General features: G+C 41.3%; 1 protein-coding gene and 1 long non-coding RNA gene across 4 annotated transcripts in view; one reads left to right on the top strand and one right to left on the bottom strand.

Moving 5' to 3' along the window:
• Positions 1–5,596, bottom strand: part of siae (sialic acid acetylesterase) — an 8,186-nt gene extending 2,590 nt beyond the window's left edge. The window contains exons 1-7 of one of the 2 annotated variants that reach the window (XM_058079934.1): positions 5,365–5,596; positions 3,239–3,400; positions 2,792–2,946; positions 865–1,003; positions 624–789; positions 330–415; positions 122–255 (exon numbers count right to left, since the gene is read on the bottom strand). In XM_058079934.1, coding sequence (XP_057935917.1) covers positions 122–255; positions 330–415; positions 624–789; positions 865–1,003; positions 2,792–2,946; positions 3,239–3,362 — 804 coding nt within the window. In that variant the 5' untranslated portion in view covers positions 3,363–3,400; positions 5,365–5,596. Of the gene's footprint in view, positions 1–121; positions 256–329; positions 416–623; positions 790–864; positions 1,004–2,791; positions 2,947–3,238; positions 3,401–4,926 lie in introns of both variants that reach the window. The other variant, XM_058079933.1, reaches the window with a different exon arrangement.
• LOC131134539 (uncharacterized) lies at positions 4,939–23,244 on the top strand. 2 transcript variants are annotated; one of them, XR_009131409.1, is made up of 6 exons: positions 4,939–5,081; positions 6,328–6,431; positions 14,797–14,922; positions 21,098–21,162; positions 22,395–22,446; positions 22,573–23,244. It is a non-coding gene; the product is annotated as an uncharacterized LOC131134539 (long non-coding RNA). The 2 variants fall into 2 exon arrangements; XR_009131410.1 differs by lacking the exon at positions 21,098–21,162.
• The last annotated feature ends 627 nt before the right edge of the window (positions 23,245–23,871 follow it).

Below are 23,871 nucleotides of genomic sequence, written 5' to 3' on the forward strand. Positions count from 1 at the left end.
GAAAATATGTTTTTCTTTGGAAAACAAAGCAATTTGAAAGTGATCCCAAACTTATGAGCAGTAGTGTGTGTGTGTATATATATATATATAATATATATATTACAATACAAGCAACAATTACCTGGACAAATCCAAAGGGAAAGTCCAAGGCAGTCTGCCCACCTGAGCCCAGGTGAAAGGCCTCCCTCCAATCATCAATCATGGCAGGGAAAGAACAGCTGTACTTATCTTGATGGTAGTATACATTTTGTTCACCTGGAAACAAGAGTAACATATCCATCAATGCATATTCGGATTGATGATTGAATCTTTGATGGCTGCAGTGTTACCTTGGTACCAGATGGCCCCTTTAAGGGTCATGTTGAGCAGCGGGTGGATCATCGCATTCCACAGGACTGAGTTTGCAGTTTTAGACCTGAGGGTAAAGTAACATTAGTTTTGACAAAGCACATATGCTCTGATTCACACTATAGGGTCAACATCTGTGGCTGTAGATAACCTCCTAATGCAGTTTTTCCGCATCCAGTAACTTTATCTACCGCCGCATGTGCTTTCTCATCATTATGAATGAGTCATGTAAAAAAAAAAATGTTGCAACAGAGGTGACTATCGAGTATGCTTGCCTTTGTGTGCCGTTCAGTCCACATTTCTGAAGAGCACTTGAAGATGACCACGCTTCAACAGGAGTGCCCCCCCAGCAGGACTCTACCAGTCCAATGGGGTACTTTAAGTTGTCGTACATGTAACGGCCAAAGAGCCAACACACTGCAGAGAACTCGGCCAGACCACCTGGAAGAACAGCAGTCCACTCAGAAAGAAAATAAAACCTTTGTCAATTTTTGGATAAATCAAGCTTGGTCTTACTCGATTCAGTCACAGACCACGGAAGAGCCACTCCCTTCAGATCAGTCAGCTCAGTATCACTCATACGCAAGGCTACCATGAAGGTTCTCACGTGAGGGTACTTGTCCGCAAGGGCAAGTTCCTCTGATGCATTGAAAATCTGTGCGGGGATCATTAGTAATGCACATTAAGCCTCTTTGTGTATTAACAAGCTGTTACATCATACCTTACACACGATTTGTTTAGATCAGTGATTCTCAACTGGTGGGTCGTGGGCTAAGGCAAAAATCATATGAAAATAATAGCATATTATTAATAATAGCATATGAAAAGTAACTAGAAGGGCAATAGAGGGGCAGAACTGCTCATTCTCCAACAGACTCCTCCACGTCTGTTCCCATAGTGAATGCTCCAGGACTTCATTTCGGCTCTACCTGTCTGTTAAAGACAATTCACAACACTATTGAGCTGTACTGTGTGTCCTTGTATAAAGTGTAAATATAAAAAAAGTGTTTGTGAATATGCAAATCTTATATTATTCTAGTATATTTTTAAGCAAATTCTAATTTCCTGAACACCGTATCCACCTTTGTGGATAGTAAAATATTGGTCTTGAAATGATCATTTAATTAGTTTTGTGCTGGTATACAGTGTTATTATACACTACCCTGTTATTTTACTTCTTCCAAAGCAAATTTGCAAATGCTGTATCTATAGCACTCTGGCCAATCTTCCCCACTCCGTACACCTTCCCTCTCCTATCAAACAGGTCCTCTCCCTGTTCCCCCCCGATCACTTAGTCTGACATCTCATCCATCCTGAAATGCACAAACAACTCCGCCTGCATACTCGATCCCATCCCATCCAGCTTCATCAAAGCCTGTCTCCCCACCATTTCCCCTCTCATCACATCAGTGGAAGACATGTCCCTCAACACTGGTTCTGTTCCTCCCTCATTGAAACTTGCTAACATCACCCCCTTTCTGAAGAAACCTGGTCTGAACTCAGACACAAAGAACAATCTCCAACATTCCATTTCTCTCGAAAATCTTAGAATGTGTCATCGTTGCCCAGCTAAGAACCCATCTTAACTCCAATAATGTGAATAATTTTGAACCCTTTCAGTCTGGACTCTGCTTACACCACAGTAGTGAAACAGCCAAACAACAGTCACCTTCTTCTCGCTTCAGACTTGGACTACCTCACCTCTTCGACCTCACTGCAGCCTTTGACACCATCAGTCACACCATCCTCCACACCTTCACATTTCATCCACCCTCAGCATCACTGGAACTGCACTCACCTGGGGTCAGGTCATACACATCAACCACTGCCCCTCTGTCCCAAGGTGTGCACCAGGGATCAATGCTTGGCCCCCTTCCTCTTCATCCTGTATTTACCGTCAAGGCCTTCAGTTTCAATGCTAATCCACTGCTCCACATGCTCTCTCTGAAATAAAATCATGGATGGAACTCAAACTTTCTCAAACTAAACTGTGACAAAACTGATATCATTGAATTTGGTACAAAATCGCTCACAAAAACAGCCAACAACTTTTCCCTCCTTATCCAAAATACCTCCCTTGTGTCCAAAATTATAGCCTTTTCCTTGATAGCACTCTCTTCTTTGAACACCACATCATCCAGATAACCTGAAGTGCCTTTTTTCATCTAAAAAACTTTGCCCGTCTTCGCCCTTCCTGCTCCTTTTTTTGATGCTGACACAGTCATTCACGCTTTCATCACCGCCTTGATTACTTTTCTAGCGACTTCCAAACAAAACCCTCAAACTTCAGTATACTCTCACACAAGCTCGCCCTTGTGACCAAATCACCTTTGTCCTCCTAAATCACCACTGGCTGAGAAATCCCACCGACATGCTAACCACTCAGTCACCGTGCGGCCTGATACCCATCCCTACGCACAATATTGCACAGCATCACACTGACCTGTGATGTTTTGAAGTACATGTTGCTCTGGCCCCCGCAAAGCCAAACGTCCCCGAATAGCACATCGGTCAGCGTGGCTGAGGTGTTCTGAAGGGCTACAGTCACGTTGTAGGGACCGCCAGCCTCAACGGGGTTTAGGGTGACTCGCCAGATGCCTGCGTGTGTTACGGGGAGGACATTATTCCTTTAAACCAGGGCTTTGAATTTTAGAATTGTGAAACGTGGTTATGGGTAAACTGCAGTACACCTTGGGCAGCTGCTGCATTCAAGCACTGCTATTCTCAAGGTTGGGATTTGCATTATTTCCAAGCCACTTTGCACAAAGTCCCTGTCAAGATCACTCAGTTCGACCTGATTTTTTTTTTCTTTCTCTCTTCCCCACCCCCATCACAGCCCCGCGGATGTCTGCATCCACGTCCCACCCGACAACATGCAAGCTCGATTTACCTTTGGTCACAGTGACTGGTGAGCTCTCTTGTTTTATCGGTCCTGACAAATAGACGGTGACCTGCTCGCCCTCAGGGCCGTAACCCCATAGAACCGCTCTCTCCGGAGACCTCTGCAGCACCATGTGGTCTCCATAGTAGGACGCGAAGCACAGCTCCCGTTCTAGACACACAGCACACACACAAAATGTGTTTCTTTTTCATTTAATCATATAAGCCTTGTATTTTCTATCAATACAATCTCATCTTAGATATCAATGATGGCTCCATCATTGTTGAATGCAGTGTTCTTTTCATACTACTACCAGTATTAGAACCACACAAGGGTAGCAATTTGCTGTACGATTTTCCAGCGTGTTGCAGGTTCATCTGAGGTTTAAAACCCCCGTCAACCTGAGATAACCGCTAAGGAAGAAAAACTTACCAACACCAGTAGGGTTTTTTTATTATTTAGTTTGAAACATCTAATGGTAATCTCCAGCTGTGAGGCATCTTTGTCTTAAACTACACACTCTCTTGCACAGTTGTGCAGCGTTTTTCTGTCCTTGTTAGACCCAGTTTGTGCTGCTCTCTGAAGGGAGTAGTTAACAGCATGGTAAGAGATTTTAGTTTTAGTTTAGATTTTTAGATGGCTTTTCTAATCATCTATTAGCCTTATAAAATGATGAACTTGGATTAGCAGCCATACCAGGAGATTGATGCAGAGGACTGACAGTTGTTGATAGTAGGCCTCTATGCAAAAATGTGCATCCTTCTTTGAAAATCATCTGATTCATTTTAATTGTTTCTGAAATTGATAAAAATGTTTGTGAAATGGCAAAAAAACTGTTTGTGAAATGCATGAAAATTTGTTTTTCTTTGGAAAACAAAGACATTTGCAAGTGATCCCAAACTTTTGAGCTTTTGCTAGTGTAGGTTCACGCCGTTCTGCCAATCCAAAGGCACTGTTCCCGACTTTCATGAAATGTTGAATAGATGTGTCAGCCAACATCATCCCTGGTGAAAAGGCTCAGACTTAAGTTAGGTTTTTATTATCAAAATAAATCCTGTTTTTCTTTTGGTACTTTTCTTCCTATGGTGGACTATGGAGACATTCTTTACTTGTTGCGTCTCTTGGACTCTGTATATCATTGTGCCTTGAGGTTTGTGACAAACTGCAAATCGCTAACTCCCATCATCCATCCCTTACTTTACGCAGGTTCAGTCACTTGTGTTTTTATTTATAAGGCAATTTTGAAACTGCTCCCAAACTATTTATGTACACACATTGTCCAGCAGACAAATACAAGTTACAAATTAAAACCTGTTTTCGCTAAATGTAAAAAGGACTCATACTGAGTTTGGTAAAAAAAAAAAAGCATTTACTGAAGCTCATATCTTTAAATGCTTTTAAATTAATAGTTAAATGTAGGGCAGATGCTGAAATATGCAGCTGCTTCTTATAAGTCTGCTCTGAATCTTGTTTTTATTTTTATATAGTTTTATCATTGCCCGTACAATGTTGTAATTGTCTGTATCAGAAACTTTTGCTGCTTTAATGAAAAAGAAATTATTAATCTCAATGAGGCTAACATGGATAAGTAAAAAAAATAAATAAAATAATGCGCTGTGTGAGGACTTGATAATGTATTTATTTTTTTTAAAAAAAAGGTAGTTATTCAACCTCACTTTGACAACATTTCTACTCACCACAATGCCGGAAATGAGACGGTGCAATCGAAAGTAGACACAAATACAGTATAAGTAGACAGCCCAACAGAGTCAAAATATGCAGGTATCCAGAGGTATGTCCCATACCACTGGAATGTATTGCTGTTTAAAAAAAACAACAACATACAACTGTGGTGAGTCCGAGTAGTAATTTGATGCTATTCCTCTTGGTTTCAAATGTTATCAAACTAATCGACAAGCTCCTACAAACAGTTGAAGTGTGAAATATAACTCGACTGGAGTTGAGTCGATAAAGCGTCCTTCTCAGCCTTTTTGAGGGCAGGCTGGCTTCTGTCCAAAGAAACGCGACAAAGCGATCCCTCTTTTGTTGCGCGGTCATTTACATAACAACGACGTAGATCAGATTTCGTCCCAACAAGTATTCTCGTTAAAAGATTCATACGAGATAACAATTACTTGTACTACCAGTTCTTCATAGTGCGTTCTTGAACTTTGTGTGCTGGTTGCGTGTGTTTACTTCCTTTCTTGTTTTGTGGCCTTCTTCTCTGTCGTTTAAACGGCGGATGCAAACTATAATAGTTCACTACCACCACGCTCCGCATGTGAATAATCGCCACGACTTAACGGCTAGATTTATAATACATAATGTAGCGACTGTTATGTGTTCCTGTTGACATGTTATGATTCAAGAGTGTCTGATCGTTCCGGGTGGCCATGAACGCACCAGGGGTGGGGGCGTGTCGTTGTGGGGGAACCAGGAAGAAAGCTCTAGTGTAGTTGCTGGCTGTGATTTAATGACGTGGTTACGGCGGACAGTAGCCATTATTGTGTACAATAAAAAGCTTGTTATTGTTAATATTATTATCACAGTCGCGTACCGTCGACGCTACAGTACATAGAGTAAATATTTCTTGGACCCTTCCCTATCCAACCTCCATTTAGCTTGTTATACTTTTTAAAAAAACATTGAATTACTATTTATTCTTTTAGATGTGTGTGTTCAGTAGTGTCTGCTCTTTTACTTGTCCTCGTCTGCTTCTTACATTTTTATTCCATATGCTGCTCTCTGTGTTCTTTAAATTGTCCCTCGGGGGATAAATAAAGTGTTTTTGAACTTGAACTACACTACCAAAAATCTACTGGTTAAATTATTATTACTCCTAATGGTTTGATTTGCTCCACCCACGGCAATGCCATTATGATAAGCTCTGCAGACAGAATTCTGCCACCACAAATGCCAATGATACTTTCCCTGTTTCTGGTTGCTTAGATCCATGAGTAAAAATCTGAATATAACCACAATATCTATCCGCCAGTTGTCCCCAGCAACCATGGACGGTGTGGCGGACGGATAGACCACAGCAGGACTACTTATACAATTTGCAATACCATATTTATCTGCTTTCTTCTGTTTTCCAGTTTCCATGTTGGGAAGAGAACACTTATAACTGGTTGATCCTCCCTGTGCCCTTGCGGATGCATGTCGTACATTCTTGTGATTTGGAGTCGTCTTAACTCAAGAGGTACAGTAACTCACCAACTTCAACCTGCAGTGCACACAACGGGGTGGCCTTACTGCTGTACTCTGAATAACATCAAGTCTCGTCAGCTGTGTTTTAACTGCAGACCCATATAGGCTCCTCGTGGAGTGACATGGTGGTTGAGGAAAGGGATGGACGATCAGAGTTGTGCCATTTTTGAGGCACTGTACTTTAGGGTGTTCAAACACTGTAGTCTGAATTTATACAACACATCAGATGTTTTTGCATGAAGCCATCCAAAATGTTTACTCATAGAAGTAATTGTTTCGTCTCATTATGCATAAAGAGTATCGTGTCACACAGAGTTTGTCATGTACTAAGTGATAATGGGACACCTGGGATGAACACACACATTACCGTGATGCATTTTCAAAATGTCAGTTTACGCAGCACTTCAGCACCTCCCATACAAAGACATAAACAGTAAAATGCTTTCTTCAGTCTCCATCCCATTTTCTCTTCGCATCCTCGCAACACCTTACCATCATTCTATCTGTTCATTGATGGAGTTTTCAAACCTTAATACATTCTGCACCGCATCTGTGAGACACTTCTAAAACAGCCACTTGAACACATGCCATAGTGGAGATCGGCTCTGAAAAGCAGTGTTGGACGTAAATAGACATCAAAGGTGTACATGTGGTACCCGTCCGGTGTGACATCAGTGTCTGATTACAACTATAAGAATAAATAGCATTGACTTTCTGTGACGAGTTGTGGTAATAACACTTTGGAAGATATGCTAGAATACATGTAATGCATTCATTCATTCATTCATTTTCTACCGCTTGTCCTCACAAGGGTCGCAGGGGTGCCGGAGCCTATCCCAGCTGTCTTCGGGATTCATACTTTTGACAATTTGGAATCGCCAATTAACCTAACATGTTTTTGGAATGTGGGAGGAAACCGGAGTACCTGGAGAAAACCCACGCATGCACAGGGAGAACATGCAAACTCCACACAGAGATGGGATTGAACTGCGTGCTAACCACTCGACCGCCGTGCAGCCCCACATGTAATACAGATGTCTTCAAAGTTTTTAATCATTAGACAGATGGTCAATGACCAAGTCCGGCCCGTGCACCTGCAATGACATTTTGCTTGATGGCGGCCATGTTTTTCAACCAAACTTGCCCAGAGTTTACACACGCATGCTTGTCAGTCCCCCAAAAGAGAGTACCAAATTTTGCTTTGATCCGACTAAACACCCTAAAGTTACAATGGGTCTTTTGTATGGAGCAGAGTGAGATATTTCACGCCAATCCAAATTTGGGGTTTAATAACAGCGCTACCATGTGGTGGGTGTATTTGTGCTGCACAGTGGACGAGTGGTTAGCATGTAGGCCACACAGTCAGGTGATGTGGAGTCCTGGGTTTGAATCTCTGTGTGGAGTTTGCATGTTCTCCCCGTGTGTGCGTGCGGTTTTCTCCGGGTACTCCGGTTTCCTCCCACATTCCAAAAACATGCTAGGTTAATTGGTGACTCCAAATTGTCCATAGGTATGAATGTGAGTGTGAATGGTTGTTTGTCTATATGTGCCCTGTGATTGGCTGGCCACCAGTCCAGGGTGTACCCCGCCTCTCGCCCGAAGACAGCTGGGATAGGCTCCAGCACCCCAGCGACTCTTGTGAGGATAAGAGGTAGAAAATGAATGAACGAATGAATGAATTGCAGAGGCTCAGTAGTTGGTAGCTTGCTATACTAGCGGCGGCTGTCTGTTGTGTACTTGTAGAGATCCTGTTCCCTGCGCAATGTGGTGTAAACAAACATAGAATAATAGAGTGTAAACGTGACTATAGGGGTATTTCATGTATACGGGGCTCTGATAATGTTAAAACCCGTATTTAGAAAGTCCAAACATTTTTTATGCTTTAAACTAGGAACATTTTCCAATAATATTTTCCATTATTTTCCAACGTTTTCCATTAAAAGTGCTAGGTTAATTGGCGACTCCAAATTGTCCATAGGTATGAATGTGAGTGTGAATGGTTGTTTGTCTATATGTGCCTTGTGATTGGCTGGCCACCAGTCCAGGGTGTACCCTGCCTCTCGCCCGAAGACAGCTGGGATAGGCTCCAGCATACTTGCATACTGTTGTGTAATGTGAGTAAGGGTATAAATACTCCTCATTTTGTCATTAGTTCATTTATTAAATTGTTAAGAGACTTTATGGACACCGTATTGTCTCTTTCCTGAATGAATCTTCTCACAACTGGCCGGATAGATTTATTGATATGTGAAACCATACACAGATAGGGCAATGTCTTCCTTTGCTGGATTCTGTGTGAAAGGCACAGGCGACTAAATGCTGCTCTGCCAATCTGTTTAAAAGAGGCTACTATTACAGCAGCTTCCAAGCTGTGTATTGATAAAACAAACAATGCAATAATCCGGTGTCACCACTGATACATTTATCACATTCCTCCAGAAAACATGGCTTTAACGTGACTAACGTGCGTTTAAATACTATATCGCTTCACTCCAGAGACCCGAGTCGGCGGCGCTGGAATTGGGTGAGGAAAAATAGCCTAGCAAAATAGCTGAAGCGATCAGTGGAATGCTGAGTGCTTGGCCGTTCCATCACATTTTGCAGCTAATTCCACGTGCTGAGATGAGAGATGCAAATATTTTTGCGGCGCCAATGCGTGAAGTAAGATTTATGGTGGGCTGTCGGGTGCCCTCATAGGCTTCTCAACACGACAGCCGGCATCCGTCATGTGATGAATCTCTCCAATTAGAGCCTCCCTTTAAGACACTCAGCAGCTATTAAGTGAAGGAGAGGAAGCTGACACTGTGCCTCAAATGTCCAACAACTAAAACATAACTTCGGCCTTCTGGCCGTGATGGAAACATGGAAACCAGAGCTGAGGGGTGCTGTTGTGTGCAATAATTAACCTAATAATGTAAACAAATAAGAATAAAAGAAACGGAAGATGAAGCAGCAGGAGACAAAAAAGAAGCATAAAAAGTAGAAGTAGAAACATCAGAAGAATAAGTAGAAGATGAAGAAGAAGCATAAATGCTTAAGAAGCAGAAGGGATAAGTAGACAGATAAGCATAACAGGAAGCAGAAGAATCAGAAGTAATGCCAGGAAGAAGGAGCAGAATATATGATAAATATATTTGTAGTTATAATAATCTAACAAGCCAATATAATAACTCACAAGTAAACAGTAGTAATAGTCAGTATAGTAATAAATTTAATTGATCGGATTGATTTTTACATGGTGAACTAATAAGTATTATAACACATTAGTCACATAAATGAAAGTCTAACTAGTCATAAGTACACACTTATGCAAACGTGGTTTTTATTGTGAGGAAGCAAGCAGCGCTCTCCAGAATTATATCATATTTGCATACTTGCGGTAAACAACAGCATGCACGCACACAAACAGTGCCAAACAATCACTCTATTAGAAATTAGCTGCATTTGACATTTAAGGTCTAATTAAATAGCAAACACTTCAGGTTCTATGGCCTTAGTAGAACGATTTTAACCAGTAGGGGGCACTGTCATGACAGTCAAACAAGCATGTGCAGTGTACAGTCTTTGTCCTGTAGATTCCAACAAACACATATAACGTATAATATATACCAAATACATCACATATATGTACTGTCCAACTTGATTCAAGTTCTTTTCAAGCTAATATTATATATTATTACTGTATTCTTGCGTTCTTTATTTCTTTGTGAATGAGTTGCAGTCATCATGGAGGCGTATAGAGCAGAAAGAGAGGCTTTCGAGCCATAATAAAATCACACTATTCTTTCCCAACACACTGCAAAAGCCCTGACATTATAGCAGCCTGTCAAAAGCCACCATGAATTCAAGCCAGCCGAGTCCCACAGTGGCAAAGGTCACACGCTACGATGAAATTAGCAGTTTATTTCCAATCTTACCTCGTACCGCTACTACTCTGGTGGAGATTTGAGGAGTCATCAAGTCCGCAATCCACCTTTTTGCCCCTCATTTTGCAATTTTAACTCCACTCACAGAACGCAAAATGCTTCACAATATGCAAACATATAAAAAATATATATTTACAGGAAAAATCAAGTAAAAATAATAAAGGGAAATATGGATGAATACTTTAGGTGACACAGTTAACTAAAAAGAAAATAAATACAATGTGTAAAAATAAAAAATAACAAATCAATTCGGTAAAATAAATTAGTAAAAAAGATCAAATTTAATAAAGTAATCTTCTTCTTTTGGCTTTTCCCTTCAGCAAATCAACCGCCTCCATCCAACCTTGTCTTCTGCATCTGTCTCTCTCACACCAACTACCCTCATGTCCTCCTTCACTGCATCCATAAACCTCCTATTTGGTCTTCCTCTACGCCTCCTACCTGGCAGCTCTAAATGCAGCATCCTTCTACCAATATAATACCAATAATATACCAATAATATATTCACTATGTAATGTCCCTCTGATGTACTCGTTCCTGATCCTATCCATCCTGGTCACTCCCAATGAGAACCTCAGCATCCTCATCTCTGCTACTTTAAAGTAAAATTTAATGAAGCAATACTGTACCCGTACAATCGTATTTACTACAGAAATATGCTTTACTACCCAACACATCAACTATGTAGATGCCGTGAGGTCTGAGGATAAAACTCACATTTACTTTCCCCGCTCACATTAATTGCATGGACGTGGAAGCTCTCGTTAAATGTATTCAATGTGTGAACATCGCTGAATATGACAAAGTACAAAATACATCGGGGAATACATGCTTTTTGAAGTAATTCAAATTTAATAGCATTGCAGTGTACTCAACGCCTGTCTCCTTTTATTTAGCCAGAGCTACCTGCACACACAAAGATGAGATGAAAGCATCACTAATAGCTTTTTCTACAAGAAACAACTTTTTTTTCCTTTTTCCCACTCTGTTATGTTTTAGGTCACCTCCCGGCCTCTCGGATTTTCATTCCAGATAAAACTGTCAACATGAACCCTCATAAATAAAAGACTTGATTTATGTAGATGGATGGCCTCCATAGCCTATGTGTTGTGATTATCTGATGGCTGATGGAACATGCAGCTTGTGGTAATTAGCTGATTAAAACTTCCTGCAGAGCAGCTTCAGTAACACAAGCTAAATCAAACAGAAAAACGGCTTTTTCCAGTGTCAATAGTGAAGTGACGCAGGATGAAGTGCTACTTCTAACCACATGACCCCCACATGAACACCAATATTGGATTACAGGGGCAAGAAAGAAAGAAACCTTGAACAGGTCTTTTTGGTGACTGGGACATAAAGAAAAAAACATGGAGAAACATGGAGGAAACCTCAAACACAGTCTGCGACTGAGGCAAGGGAAAAGTACCCCGAATGAAGAAACTCCAACCAAAATGCAGGCACTTTGGCAAGGAAAAATGTCCTGAACATATCTGATACACGGTGTGAGGCCCTCTGGCAACAAAAACAAAACTCCCCCTTGGGACGAAACCTCAAACACAATCAAGACTCAGTGTGGGCAGTTTGGCGATATAGGCAAGGGAAAACAACCTCTAACAAAGAAACCCTGACCAGAATGAAGACTCACTGCAGGTACTTTGACAACAGAGGCAAGGAAAAAGTCGCTCAAAGGAAGAAACCCCAAACAGAACTGAGACTGAGACATTTTGGCAACAAAGACCAAACCCCCCCATTGGGAGCAAACTTCAAACACAATCAGGGCACTTTGGATATGGAGGTAAGGAAAAACTCTCTCATAAGGAAGCAACTTTGACCATAACAATGGCTCAGTACAGACACTTTGGCAAAGAGGTAAGGAAGTAAACCGAGACTCGATGTAATGCCAAAGACATTTGATTTGGTTTTTACTTCCCCATTGGGAGGAAACCTCAAACACAATCAGGGCACTTTAGAGATGGAGACAAGGAAAAACTCTCTCATAAGGAAGCAACTTTGACCATAACAATGGCTCAGTACAGGCACTTTGGCAAAAGAGGTAAGGAAGTAAATCTTGAACAAAACCGAGACTCGGTGTAATTAATGCCAAAGACATTTGGTTTGGTTTTACTTCCCCATTGGGAGGAAACCTCAAACAAAATCTGGGCACTTTGGAGATGGAGGCAAGGAAAAACTCTCTCATAAGGAAGCAACTTTGACCATAACAATGGCTCAGTACAGGCACTTTGGCAAAAGAGTTAAGGAAGTAAACCTCGAACAAAACCGAGACTCAATGTAATGCTAAAGACATTTGGTTTGGTTTTTACTCCCTCTAAGGAAGCAACCTTGACAAGAAGATAAACTCCGATAAGACAGTACTCGACGGATTCATGGTGAAAGAGGCACGTAAAAGTCCCTCAAAGAAAGAAACCTTGAGCTGCACAAGAGGATATTTTAGTGACTGCGACAAGGAAACACTCGCTCAGAGGAAGAAACCTCGATCACAACGTAGACTCAGTGCAGGCACTTTGGTGACAGAAACAAGGAAAAGTCCCTCAAAGGAAGAAACCCTGAACAGAACCAAGAGTCAGTATGGGGCACTTTGGCAACAAAGACCCTCAAAAATCCTAGGAGTACACCTCAAACAAAACTGAGACTCAGTGCAGGCAGTTGGGCGATGGAGGTCACGGGAAACGCTCTTTAAAGAAGAAACCCTAACCAGAATGAAGGCTCATTGCAGGCATTTTGGAAACACCCAAGTCCCTCAAAAGAATCATAGTTAGTGTGGGGTTATTTTGGTTAAGATAATACTCACTCTACTCAGATTTGAAATGATTGGGAAGAAATGGACGGATTAATGTGATGTGTAGGAAGCCAACGGTGACTTGTCGTGGTTTCGGGGAAGCGGTGCGTCACATGTGCTGGAGCACACACGTGATTCAGAGAACAAACCAGCAGTATAGCAAAACTGCATGTTAAACAGGTTGCTGTTTTAGCATGCATGGCACATACTTGCTGCCGCTTGCATCCTTTGTTTGTGTTATGCAAGGCGGCTTTATTAGCATAGTGTTGCACATTGCAACAACAGAATAAAGCAAGTGCCTTCCGTGAAACTAAAAGGCATTATGACAAAGTGCAAAGCTAACAAAGAACATAAATATCTATCTGGCAAAACTCTGGATTATTTTCTCCGTAAAGGCAGGCTTTGTAACAGAAGATACAATATGTACTCATGAGCATGTGATTAAGTGGGCAAAGTAAAGCCATCCATTAGTTTTTATCCCAATAAATGAGTTCAAGTTGCAGCTCTTGCATTGCACCTCTTTTACAAAAAGTGACAACAATCCTATACATCACTGCCTTGGCCAGGAAGAAATAATAACTAGTCAGTTGTTATGCAATGCACAACCATTTTCATTTCTATTATCACTTTGATTACTATACTCCACACTTCATAAAAAATATATACACTACTGCTCAAAAGTTTGGGATCACTTGCAAATGTCTTTGTTTTCCAAAGAAAAACACATTTTCATGCATTTCACAAACATTTTTATCCATTTCACAAACAATTACAATTAATCAGATGATTTTCAAAGAAGGATCTCCATTTTTGCATAGAGGCCTACTATCAACAACTGTCAGTCCTCTGCATCAATCTCCTGGTATGGCTGCTAATCCAAGTTCATCATTTTATAAGGATAATAGATGATGATGACCACACTGTCATTGTTTTTGTTATTTCTATTATTGTTATGAGCATTCCTAGTTTTTTAAATTAATTTTGACATTTGACAGAGTAACGCTCCGTCTTTTATTGACTTCATCTTTGGTGCCAAAAGATGCCACCGAGTGTTTGAACCTTGCTCTTTAAAACAAAGCACTTGCTCAGAAAATCAATGTAGCCGTCAAAATGAATACAGATTGTGCAGATGCTCTTATGAAACACTAAAACGCTGATACTATAACGCTGGCCATAACAAACAGACTCCAGATCAGTGGAAATGATTCATAGGCGCTTTCTCTCATTAGGTCTTTTTTATTATGTTAGTCACCCATCAGAAGCAGGAACATGGGAGGAAAAAAAACTGAAGCCGATGTCATCACAATGATATCTGCTGTGCAGCTTTATCTTGCTTTTTTATCAGATTGTGTTGGTAAACAAAGAGAAAGATGGTGCCATCATAATGAAGTGGTTGCTAGTTGAACTTCGGCTAATTACAACAATTAGCATTTAGGAAAGCAGGAAGTGAACAAATGTAACAGTTACTGATTGTAAAAGTACCAGATGGAGGGGTAGGATTTAATAAGCTTTGCTTCTTCCTACTCCTGTTGGACATGTGGAACTGTGAACTGATTATGTGATGTACTCAATTGTAATCTGATGCATGTTCAAATGAAATTAAACCATTACCGTTACCATTTATGTACCGGCAGAGAGAGAGACTGACAAAGTGTGTGATGAAGGAATGAGGCTGGTCAGTGGAATACTGAAGAAGACAACTTGAGTGGTTCTTGTACCCAGGAGGAGGGGCAGGAGGACGGCGATGAATGACTTTTCCGGTAGGCTACTGTTTAACTATTCATATTACCTGCACTGTTTGGCACTTTTTTGGAAAAATCAATCATCATCATAATAAAAAAAAAACCATGGAGTTCTGTATTGTGTAAGCCTCAGATGGAGCTCAGTCGTAACCGTGCTTGTTTTAGTCAAGATACACATCAGTGAGAGTAAAAAGTCAGAGGTTATATTGATATTGATTACACGTATGACTGCAAAGTCAGCATTTGTCATGAGCTGGTTAATTAATTTGACATTTCGAAAAACAATCTAATTGCCTTTTCATTTCTGAGAAGTCAGCACATAAAATCAACAATATTTCACCACGTTGCTGTCAGGGTATGGACATCATCTGGCCAAGACCAGTTAAACAAATGTCTAAAACACATGAAGGTTATTTTCGCACCCTCCTTCTTCAGCCCGCCATTAATGGTGTCATGAAGAAAAGTAAAGTGAGCCTCTTTTCCCCATTTTTGCCGTAATGAAATGGTCTCCCTTTAATGAGGTATTTTCTCAGGAAGAAAACTGCCTAATGAATGTCCTTCATTGACTTTAAACTAAAGTCTTACATAAAAGAAAAACCTCGCTCCCTTAGAAGAGAAATTCTTTTTGATGTCCAATATATAGTACACAAAATAAAGTGTCTGCGAATGAAACGTGGCTGAAAAACAGCTTTAAAAAGGAGGCATTGATTGCTATATTCTTCAAAAAACTACGGACCAGATTTTTCTTTCATTGTTCTTAATGGGCCCTTCAACACCCACAATGGCCCCCAAATTGGCAACATTTTGAAAAAGGATGAAAAATGAGTGCGTACTTAAACAGCCTTGGGGGCAGCTGTCCTTTCTCCTTGTTCACCCGAACAGGAACAGCTAGAAATTGTAAATTAAAGCTGCAAACAGCCAGCGCACCCCCACGTAACTCGGCGGGCATTCGCATTCTATTTCCTGTGAGGAAATCAGGAAGTTTGGAATCACTTGCAAATTTCTTTGTTTTCCAAAGAAAAACAAATTTTCATGCATTTCACAACCAAATTTTTCCATTTCACAAACATTTTTATCCATTTCACAAACAATTAAAATGAATCTGATGATTTTCAAAGAAGGATGTCCATTTTTGCATAGAGGCCTACTATCAACAACTGTCAGTCCTCTGCATCAATCTCCTGGTATGGCTGCTAATCCAAGTTCATCATTTTATAAGGCTAATAGATGATTAGAAAAGCCATCTAAAAATCTAAACTAACACTAAAATCTCTTACCATGCTGTTAACTACTCCTTTCAGAGAGCAGCACAAACTGGGTCTAACAAGGACAGAAAAACGCTGCACAACTGTGCAAGAGAGTGTGTAGTTTAAGACAAAGATGCCTCACAGCTGCACTAAATAGTAGCCATCAAACACCAGTGTCAGTATCAACAGTGAAGCGGCGACTTCAGGATGCTGGACTTCATAGCAGGACTGCCAAGAAAAAGCCATATCTCAGACTGGACAAAAACATTTCCAAGTCATCCCAAACTTTTGAGCGGTAGTGTACATTATTTTTTATTTTGTAAAAAGGAAATTTTATCCTGTATATAACTATGAAAACTTAAAGAAAAATGTACCACTTCCACATGAAATGGGATGACTAACTCTCAATGCAGTGTGACAGTAATGTCATGTCATGCCTCAACGAGAAAAAAACTGTTTCCCATAATGTTTCCTCTAAAACGTATGACACACACATATGACATTACCTTTCAAGAGGTTACTGAAGATCTTCACCAGTAAGCTGTTAGAGAGATGCTAATTTGCACCATTTCCTGTTCCACAAAAAAAAAAAAAAAACGAACCATTATTTGAATAGCTGCCATTAATGGAGCCTATTGAAAAGTGAGACTATCAGTGTCTGATAAGCAGATTAGTGGAAGGAGGCCTGAGAGCAGCTGCTTAGATGATGTGCCAGCGTCTCGAAGCAGCAGGAGAATAAGATGAGATGAGAATAAAATGCAAGACGCCTACCAGAAGGTTCCAAGTCATTTGGGGGAGAAAGAGGCCAGGGAAAGGACAGTATGAGGTGAAAAGTAAAACATTATGTTCAGACTTTCAGGGATTATTATAGCATCCCTGTCAACAGTTGCATTTGAAAATAGGGAACATTATCTGGAGAGAAACGATTGACGACTGTGTTATTGTTTTTTTTTTTTTTACCCTACTGGTGTTTAAAAGCAGCATTTTGCTACCTGGTTGTTGTATTGCACGTGCGTGGCCTTCATTGACAGAGCACCAAATCAAACAGCTTTGGAATGTCACAAAGAAACACTTAAGCTTCACACTCGTGGATGATGACACGCTTTAATCCGTCTCAACCCGTCTGATATTTAACATTTTCTGCCAGTTGGACACAACTACGGGACGTTGAAATTGCACCTTTCACACTCAGTTGCGGATGACAGGCTTGTGTAATTGTTTTGGAGTGGATAATATAACAAAAACACTTGGCCATTAGGTGGTCTGTTTCGAGTATAACATATTATCTCCTGTGGTCGACACAAATGAAACCAAACTAAACAAAACAAATCCTTGCGCGGTTTGTTTCATTAGCATTTATTGGCCTCGCTGCTTCTTTGTTGGGAGTGTGCATCGTTCCTTGCAAAGCGAAGAGAGCATAGGAAATGAAGCCGCTTATCTGATCCAATAACTAAACCAAAAGTGCTCAATGGCAAGTTAATGGAATCATGATGACGATGATAACAAGAAAACTTTAAACAAGTTTGAGGACGGTTTCACTGCAGCAGAAGGTCGTGGTTGTTGACCAGAAGCTTTTGCAGCACGGCATGTTCTATTTTCAGCCGAAGAAGAGGAGCTGATTGTTGGAATAAACGGTGGCCTAGATACACACTTGGCCACAATTCAATGTCACTCTGTCACATATCGACACCCTCCGTATGTTAAATTGCTGCAAGCTTTGTGTTAGAGACTGAAGAACCACACAGCTTAAGGTGACACTAGTGGAGAAACCAGAGAGAGACACGAGGACAGGCTAGGACAGGATTGGACAGGACGTTGTGGTGAAGGAAGAGGACTGAGTCATCAGTATGGTAATAGACACGAGTGCCAAGCTGCAGAGTGCTGACTCAAACAAATGTACTTCCATGACACACCTCAGGGACACCATGATTAGCACAAGGTTAGAAGAAGAAGACGACATGCGCTATCCCATTATACACCCCCGAAAAAGGAACTAGTCCTGTTAGTGGTGACCTTTGCAGAGAAATAGCACTCCATCGCTTTCAACACAACAAGACAGGAGAAGTGAATCTGATTATTGAACTTCACATTTTTGGTTGGCCGAAAAACGATCCTGTAAGTAGCGAATTCTAGCATTTTTACAGAGCGATCCCGCAGAATTGACGCTCAATTTTTTTCAACACAGCTTGGCAGGAGAAATAAGTGTCAGTGTTAAATGTCACACTCCCGTCCTGCTGTTTCAGTATATGTTTTCACTCCACACCCCCTCAAACAACAATAAAATAATCTGGTCATTAGGAAATTGAGCACCTTTCACACAGAAATCCAACAAAACAAGCACTCGTTTGCTTTCATCATAACAGGACAGGAGAGTCTGGGTGTTAAGCTTTAGACTCGTGACATTCTAGGACACGCTTTCATGTACACACCCACAAATAAAATGAATGATCCTGTCAATGGAGATTGGAGCACATTTCACACAGACATACCGCAAAACTAGCACTTAACTGCTTTCAATACAACAGGACAGTGTTAAACTTCAGACCCCGACCTCGGAATTTCAGGACATGCTTTCACGTGTTACACACCTCCGTATAAAATAAATGATCCTGTCAGTGGTGAGCACCTTTCACACAGAAATACAACAAAAACTGGGTGTCTGGGTAAAGCTTGAGACAATGGTCCCGGCGTTTCAGGGTATGTTTTCACACACCTCCAAATAAAATGAGTGATCCTGTCTCACTCAACTCCAGCACATTTCACACAGAAGTCCTGCAAAACTAGCACTCAGGTACTTCAACACACATAAGAGCGACTGAAAGTTAAACTTCAGACCGCGGTATCAGAATTTCAGGACATGCTTTCACGCATTACACACCCCCTTATAAAATAAATGATCCTGTCAGTGGCAACTTGTAACACATTTCACACAGAGATCCTGCAAAACTAATTTACAAACTAATGCAAACTCATTTACTTTCAAAATAAAATGAGACAAGAGTCTGAGATTTCAGGAAAGGCTTTCATGCACTGCACACCCTGAAATAAACCAAATGATCCTGTCAGTAACAACTCCAGTACCTTTCACACAGATACACCGCACAACTACCACTCAATTGCTTTCGACACAACAGGACAAGGGAGTCTGAGTGTGAAATTTCAGACTCTGTTCCCGGCATTTCAGCACACACTTTCACGCATTACACAACCCCGAATAAAAGAAATGATCCTGTCAGTGGAGATTTGAGCACCTTTCACACAGACATACCGCTAAACTAACACTAAATTACGTTCAACACAACAGGACAGGCAAGTGTGATTTTAAACTTCTGACTCTGGTCACATGCATTCAAGCATCACACACCCCCAAATAAAAGAAATGATCCTATCAGTGGAGATTTGAGCACCTTTCACACAGAGATACCTCTAAACTAGCACTCAATTACTTTCAACACAACAGGACAGGCAAGTGTGACATTTAAACTTCCGACTCCGGTCACATGCTTTCAAGCATCACACACCCCCAAATAAAAGAAATGATCTTGTCAGTGGAGATTTGAGCACCTTTTACACAGAGATACCAAAAAAACACTCAAGTTGCTTACAACAGGACAGCAGAGACAACATCTTTTTAACTGTAGTCCCGGCACTTCAGTATTCTTTCACACATTCATTACACACCTCATAAAAAAGTGACACTCGAGCATGAGCCCGTTCTTTTTGGTTTGTGTTGTGTATACAGGGATGCTGCTTTTTAATGAAGGGTTGATGTTGCCTTTCTGACAGCTTCAACTAGCATGGCCGTATTCTCCGACCTCTGGCTTGCCTGCATTCTGTATGAATCCTTCTGTAGGGGTCATTTCAGGACATGTCTAGGGATTAACTGCTCTCATGTGTCCAACCAAGCTGTGTTGAGTCCCAAGCATTAGAGCCGTGGCATGGACACTGGGCGTTTGCGACCAAAGTCCTCGCCTGACTGCGTCACGATGCGGGGTCACCATGGTGACGGTGACTAACAGCGACGCGGTGGCTTCCCGTTTTGTACGTTTCATTCATGTCTCTGTAGAAAAGCCCCTAATAGACGGTGAAACAGATTGCAGTTGTACAGTCCCAAACACATCATTGTGCTTATGCACACTGCAAAAGTCCTGATAAGCCTTTAATGGCTGCCTTTGTCTCACATTTTTGCCGCCCTTTAATCACGTGAGTATTTATTTCACGTTAGAGTGACATCAGGTCAATGGAAGGTCAGCAGACATATAGTATGTTCGAATGACCAACAAGTGACCTTCTTAAGGGATTATGTGGTTTATATGCAAGGCGAGAGTGTTTGTAGCAGCGCTATGCTATTATGAAAAAGTGAAAGGGATGTTTATGGGATTAGTGTGTCAGTGGGATCACTCTCACCCATGCTGTTGATGACTCGCTGACAGGAGCTCAATTCCCTCCATGTGGCATACAGTACATCGCATACCTGTGATTACATTCGCCACAAGATGTGTAATAAAAGTAAGGGTGCTGCGATCGATCGGCGACTGATCTGTATCTACCGCTATCATTGACAAAGCACGGTATCGACATCAGCCGACTTCCTCCACCGATCAAGTCCGCCCCCACTGCAGGATCCAGAACAAGCATGTCTGCCGTGTGTGGGACTTCCGGTCTTTGTGCGAGTGATATAAGTTGTACACTCTGCAAAATGTGCTTCAAAAAATAACCGAACACTTTGCACGGTGGGGTGAGTTTAAGGCTCGCCATGTGTCCGACAGCGGCTAAAGCCCCGGTTCCAACCCGCTGTACTTGCAAGTATGGGCAAAGTTTGGGTTTTGGGTTCAGTACGGATTTGGGAGCATGCACTTTTAGTGTGGGACTCCAGATGATGTGAGTGTTTGAAACGGACGTTGTGCACACTGATATCATATAGATATTTTATTTCCTCTCCGCAGAAGATGCAGTTGGCTGCATCTGTGCTTCAGAAGGCAGCGGATGCATCTGGTGGGACCCAGTAAAGGTGGATAATCCCGTTTTTCATTCAGCTTCATTCATTTTCTACCACTTATCCTCATGAGGGTTGCAGGGGGCGGGGGGTTGCTGGAGCCTATCCCAGGTGGGGTACACCCTGGACTGGTGGCCAGCAATCACAGGGCACATATAGACAAACAACCATTCACACTCACATTCATACCTATGGACAATTTGGAGTCGCTAATTAACCTAGCATGTTTTTGGACTGTGGGAGGAAACCGGAGTACCCGGAGAAAACCCACGTATGCACGGGGAGAACATGCAAACTCCACACAGAGATGGCCAAGGGTAGAATTGAACTCGGGCCTCCTAGCTGTGAGGCCTTCATGCTAACCACTTGTCCACCGTGCAATTCATTCAGGTTTTCAGTTAATAATGTGAGAAGACTAGAAATAAATGCATTGTGAAATACAAAAAAGTGAGTTTTTGCTGCCGTATTATGCTCCGCCGTCTCCACTTTGCTGCAGTGGCCCGTTTTCTTGCTGCCCTCAGTCTCCCCTTGGATAAACTGTACTTCCGGCATGAAAGAATATGATGGCTGACCCATTTATTTTGTATAAAAATGCCACTGATTGGCAGGACATCCAAAATAGTAAAAGAATAATCCAATATCCTGTCTGCACACAAACCAACCTGACAATGACAAGTCAATAAACATCCTTCTGATTGCAAAGGTTTAATTACACGCTAATCAAACATCCCGACCACGCCAGTCTGAGAAGCAACAGACAGCCTGAAAAAAAGTCACCATCACCTTCAAAGCGAGGCAGGCTTGACAGGAAACAATCAATACAAGACTAACAGCGTAGGGGCAAGGCCCCGGGATGGATGCGTCTTCCTCGCTTTTTTTTTTTTTTTTGGTTGTGTTTTTGACAAACGAGCCCTGCTTTGTGAAACAAGGCAATGAAAACAAATACTCCTCCGCCCGCAGCGCAGCAACTTTGGAGGTAAGTGACAGCATCCTGAATGAGCTGCGACAAAAGTGATGAAGCAAAGATAAATGTGTTTGTGCCTGCAAGTAGTAGAAGGAATAGACTACATATCTCTCTCAGGAATGTGGTGGGCCTTTGTCAAATAAACGCTACTGGCAAAAACATCCTGAGGAGAGGAATACAATGACATCATCGTTTTCACTTTTCAAGCAGAAACGTGCCTAGTATGTAATTTATTACGTAATTCAGTCTTACCAATACTTATTTTGTTTTTGTTTTTCATAAGCATGCCAACTCTCCCTGTCCTTTGTCTGCTGTGTTGCGGCCAGAGGAGGCAGGTAAGTCAAAGCCTCAACAAATATAACAAAATACTGTATTATAAATGTATTTTCTATATGATTCCAATCATTTTTTCAATGTGTTCTTAAAATCGCTGAATTTGCACATTTCCTGGTCGAACACAGAGGCAGAATGCTGAGATGACGCCGTCCCGATTAGGGTTGGCCATGGAGCATAGTAGTTCATTTTTTGGGTGATCGACCAGCCTGATGACCGGCAAAAATGGCGGCATAACACCAACAATGAAAAAGCCTGTGAACACCAACAAAGAAGAAGAGCAGTGCCTTCCTGTCTTTACTGGTCTTCTTCCAACCGTCAGGTAAGTAAAACAATAAATTACTTGGATCTTATGCCAACACTGACACATTGAAATCGAGTGTTGCGAAAATGTTTCTAATTGTGTGAAATGGGAGTTGAATATTTCAACATTAACAAATTGAATATTTTTGTAGTTAGAGCATACGTTTTTTCTTGTACCATTATTAGAGCCCTATACATGAAATAACACCCCTATAGTCACCTTTACACGCCTATTATTCTTTGTTCTCACCACATTGCGCAACTCCTACACACCACTTTTAGCCTAGCATGCTAACGAGCTGACTAGTTTGCCCTAGAAAGAGGTCAGAAACTTACCACTTCCACATGGAGCGGGAGGAGGACTTTTCAATTTATCATGTTGGACACAGCCATGGCTGATGACATGTGTTAAGGTAATATAGGTAATATCTCACCAATATAACATTACTGACACCGAGTGACTAGATTCCTACATATGATTTGTCTTTCAATATTTCTGACCTGATAGTAGGCCATAGTCAACCATGAAACCAAATCATTTATTAATGAACTAATTTGTAAAATAACACTACCGAATGAGGGGATATTTGTTGTATTTTGTGTTGTTTCTTTAATCGATATATTTTATTCCAACCCTCTCCCCCAATATCAATCCCCATCCAGTGAATTCTACCTAGTAACAAGGTGTGTGCCTGGAAACAAAAACATATATGAACAATTCTGCTTTATCTTTAGATTGTCACAATTTTGTGACACTTCTGAAGAGATCATACAGACTATTTTAGTAGTACTACAAAAAAAGCGCATTTCTCAATTGAGAGTAGTATGTAGCCTTAGTCAGTAGTGAACGCTGCACATAAAAGCGCAGTTGAAGCAAATTGATGACAGCCAGATGACAGCTTCCTGTGCTTACGAGATTCCAACCCCTTTGTAAATGTTGCGTGTTGAGCATCCTTCCAGGGAGAGAGAGAGGGAGAGCGAGAGCCAGTGCTGTCAGGTCGATAAACAACATTGCGCAGAAAATAATGTTGACAAACAACAGTAGCTTGCAGGTGGTGCAGATGCAGGTGTCATCCTAACCCAATCACAGTGTTGTGCATGATCAAAATTTGCTGAGGGCCGAG

The sequence above is a fragment of the Doryrhamphus excisus genome, chromosome 8 (assembly GCF_030265055.1).
Source record: "Doryrhamphus excisus isolate RoL2022-K1 chromosome 8, RoL_Dexc_1.0, whole genome shotgun sequence".
Classification (NCBI taxonomy): Eukaryota; Metazoa; Chordata; class Actinopteri; order Syngnathiformes; family Syngnathidae; genus Doryrhamphus; species Doryrhamphus excisus.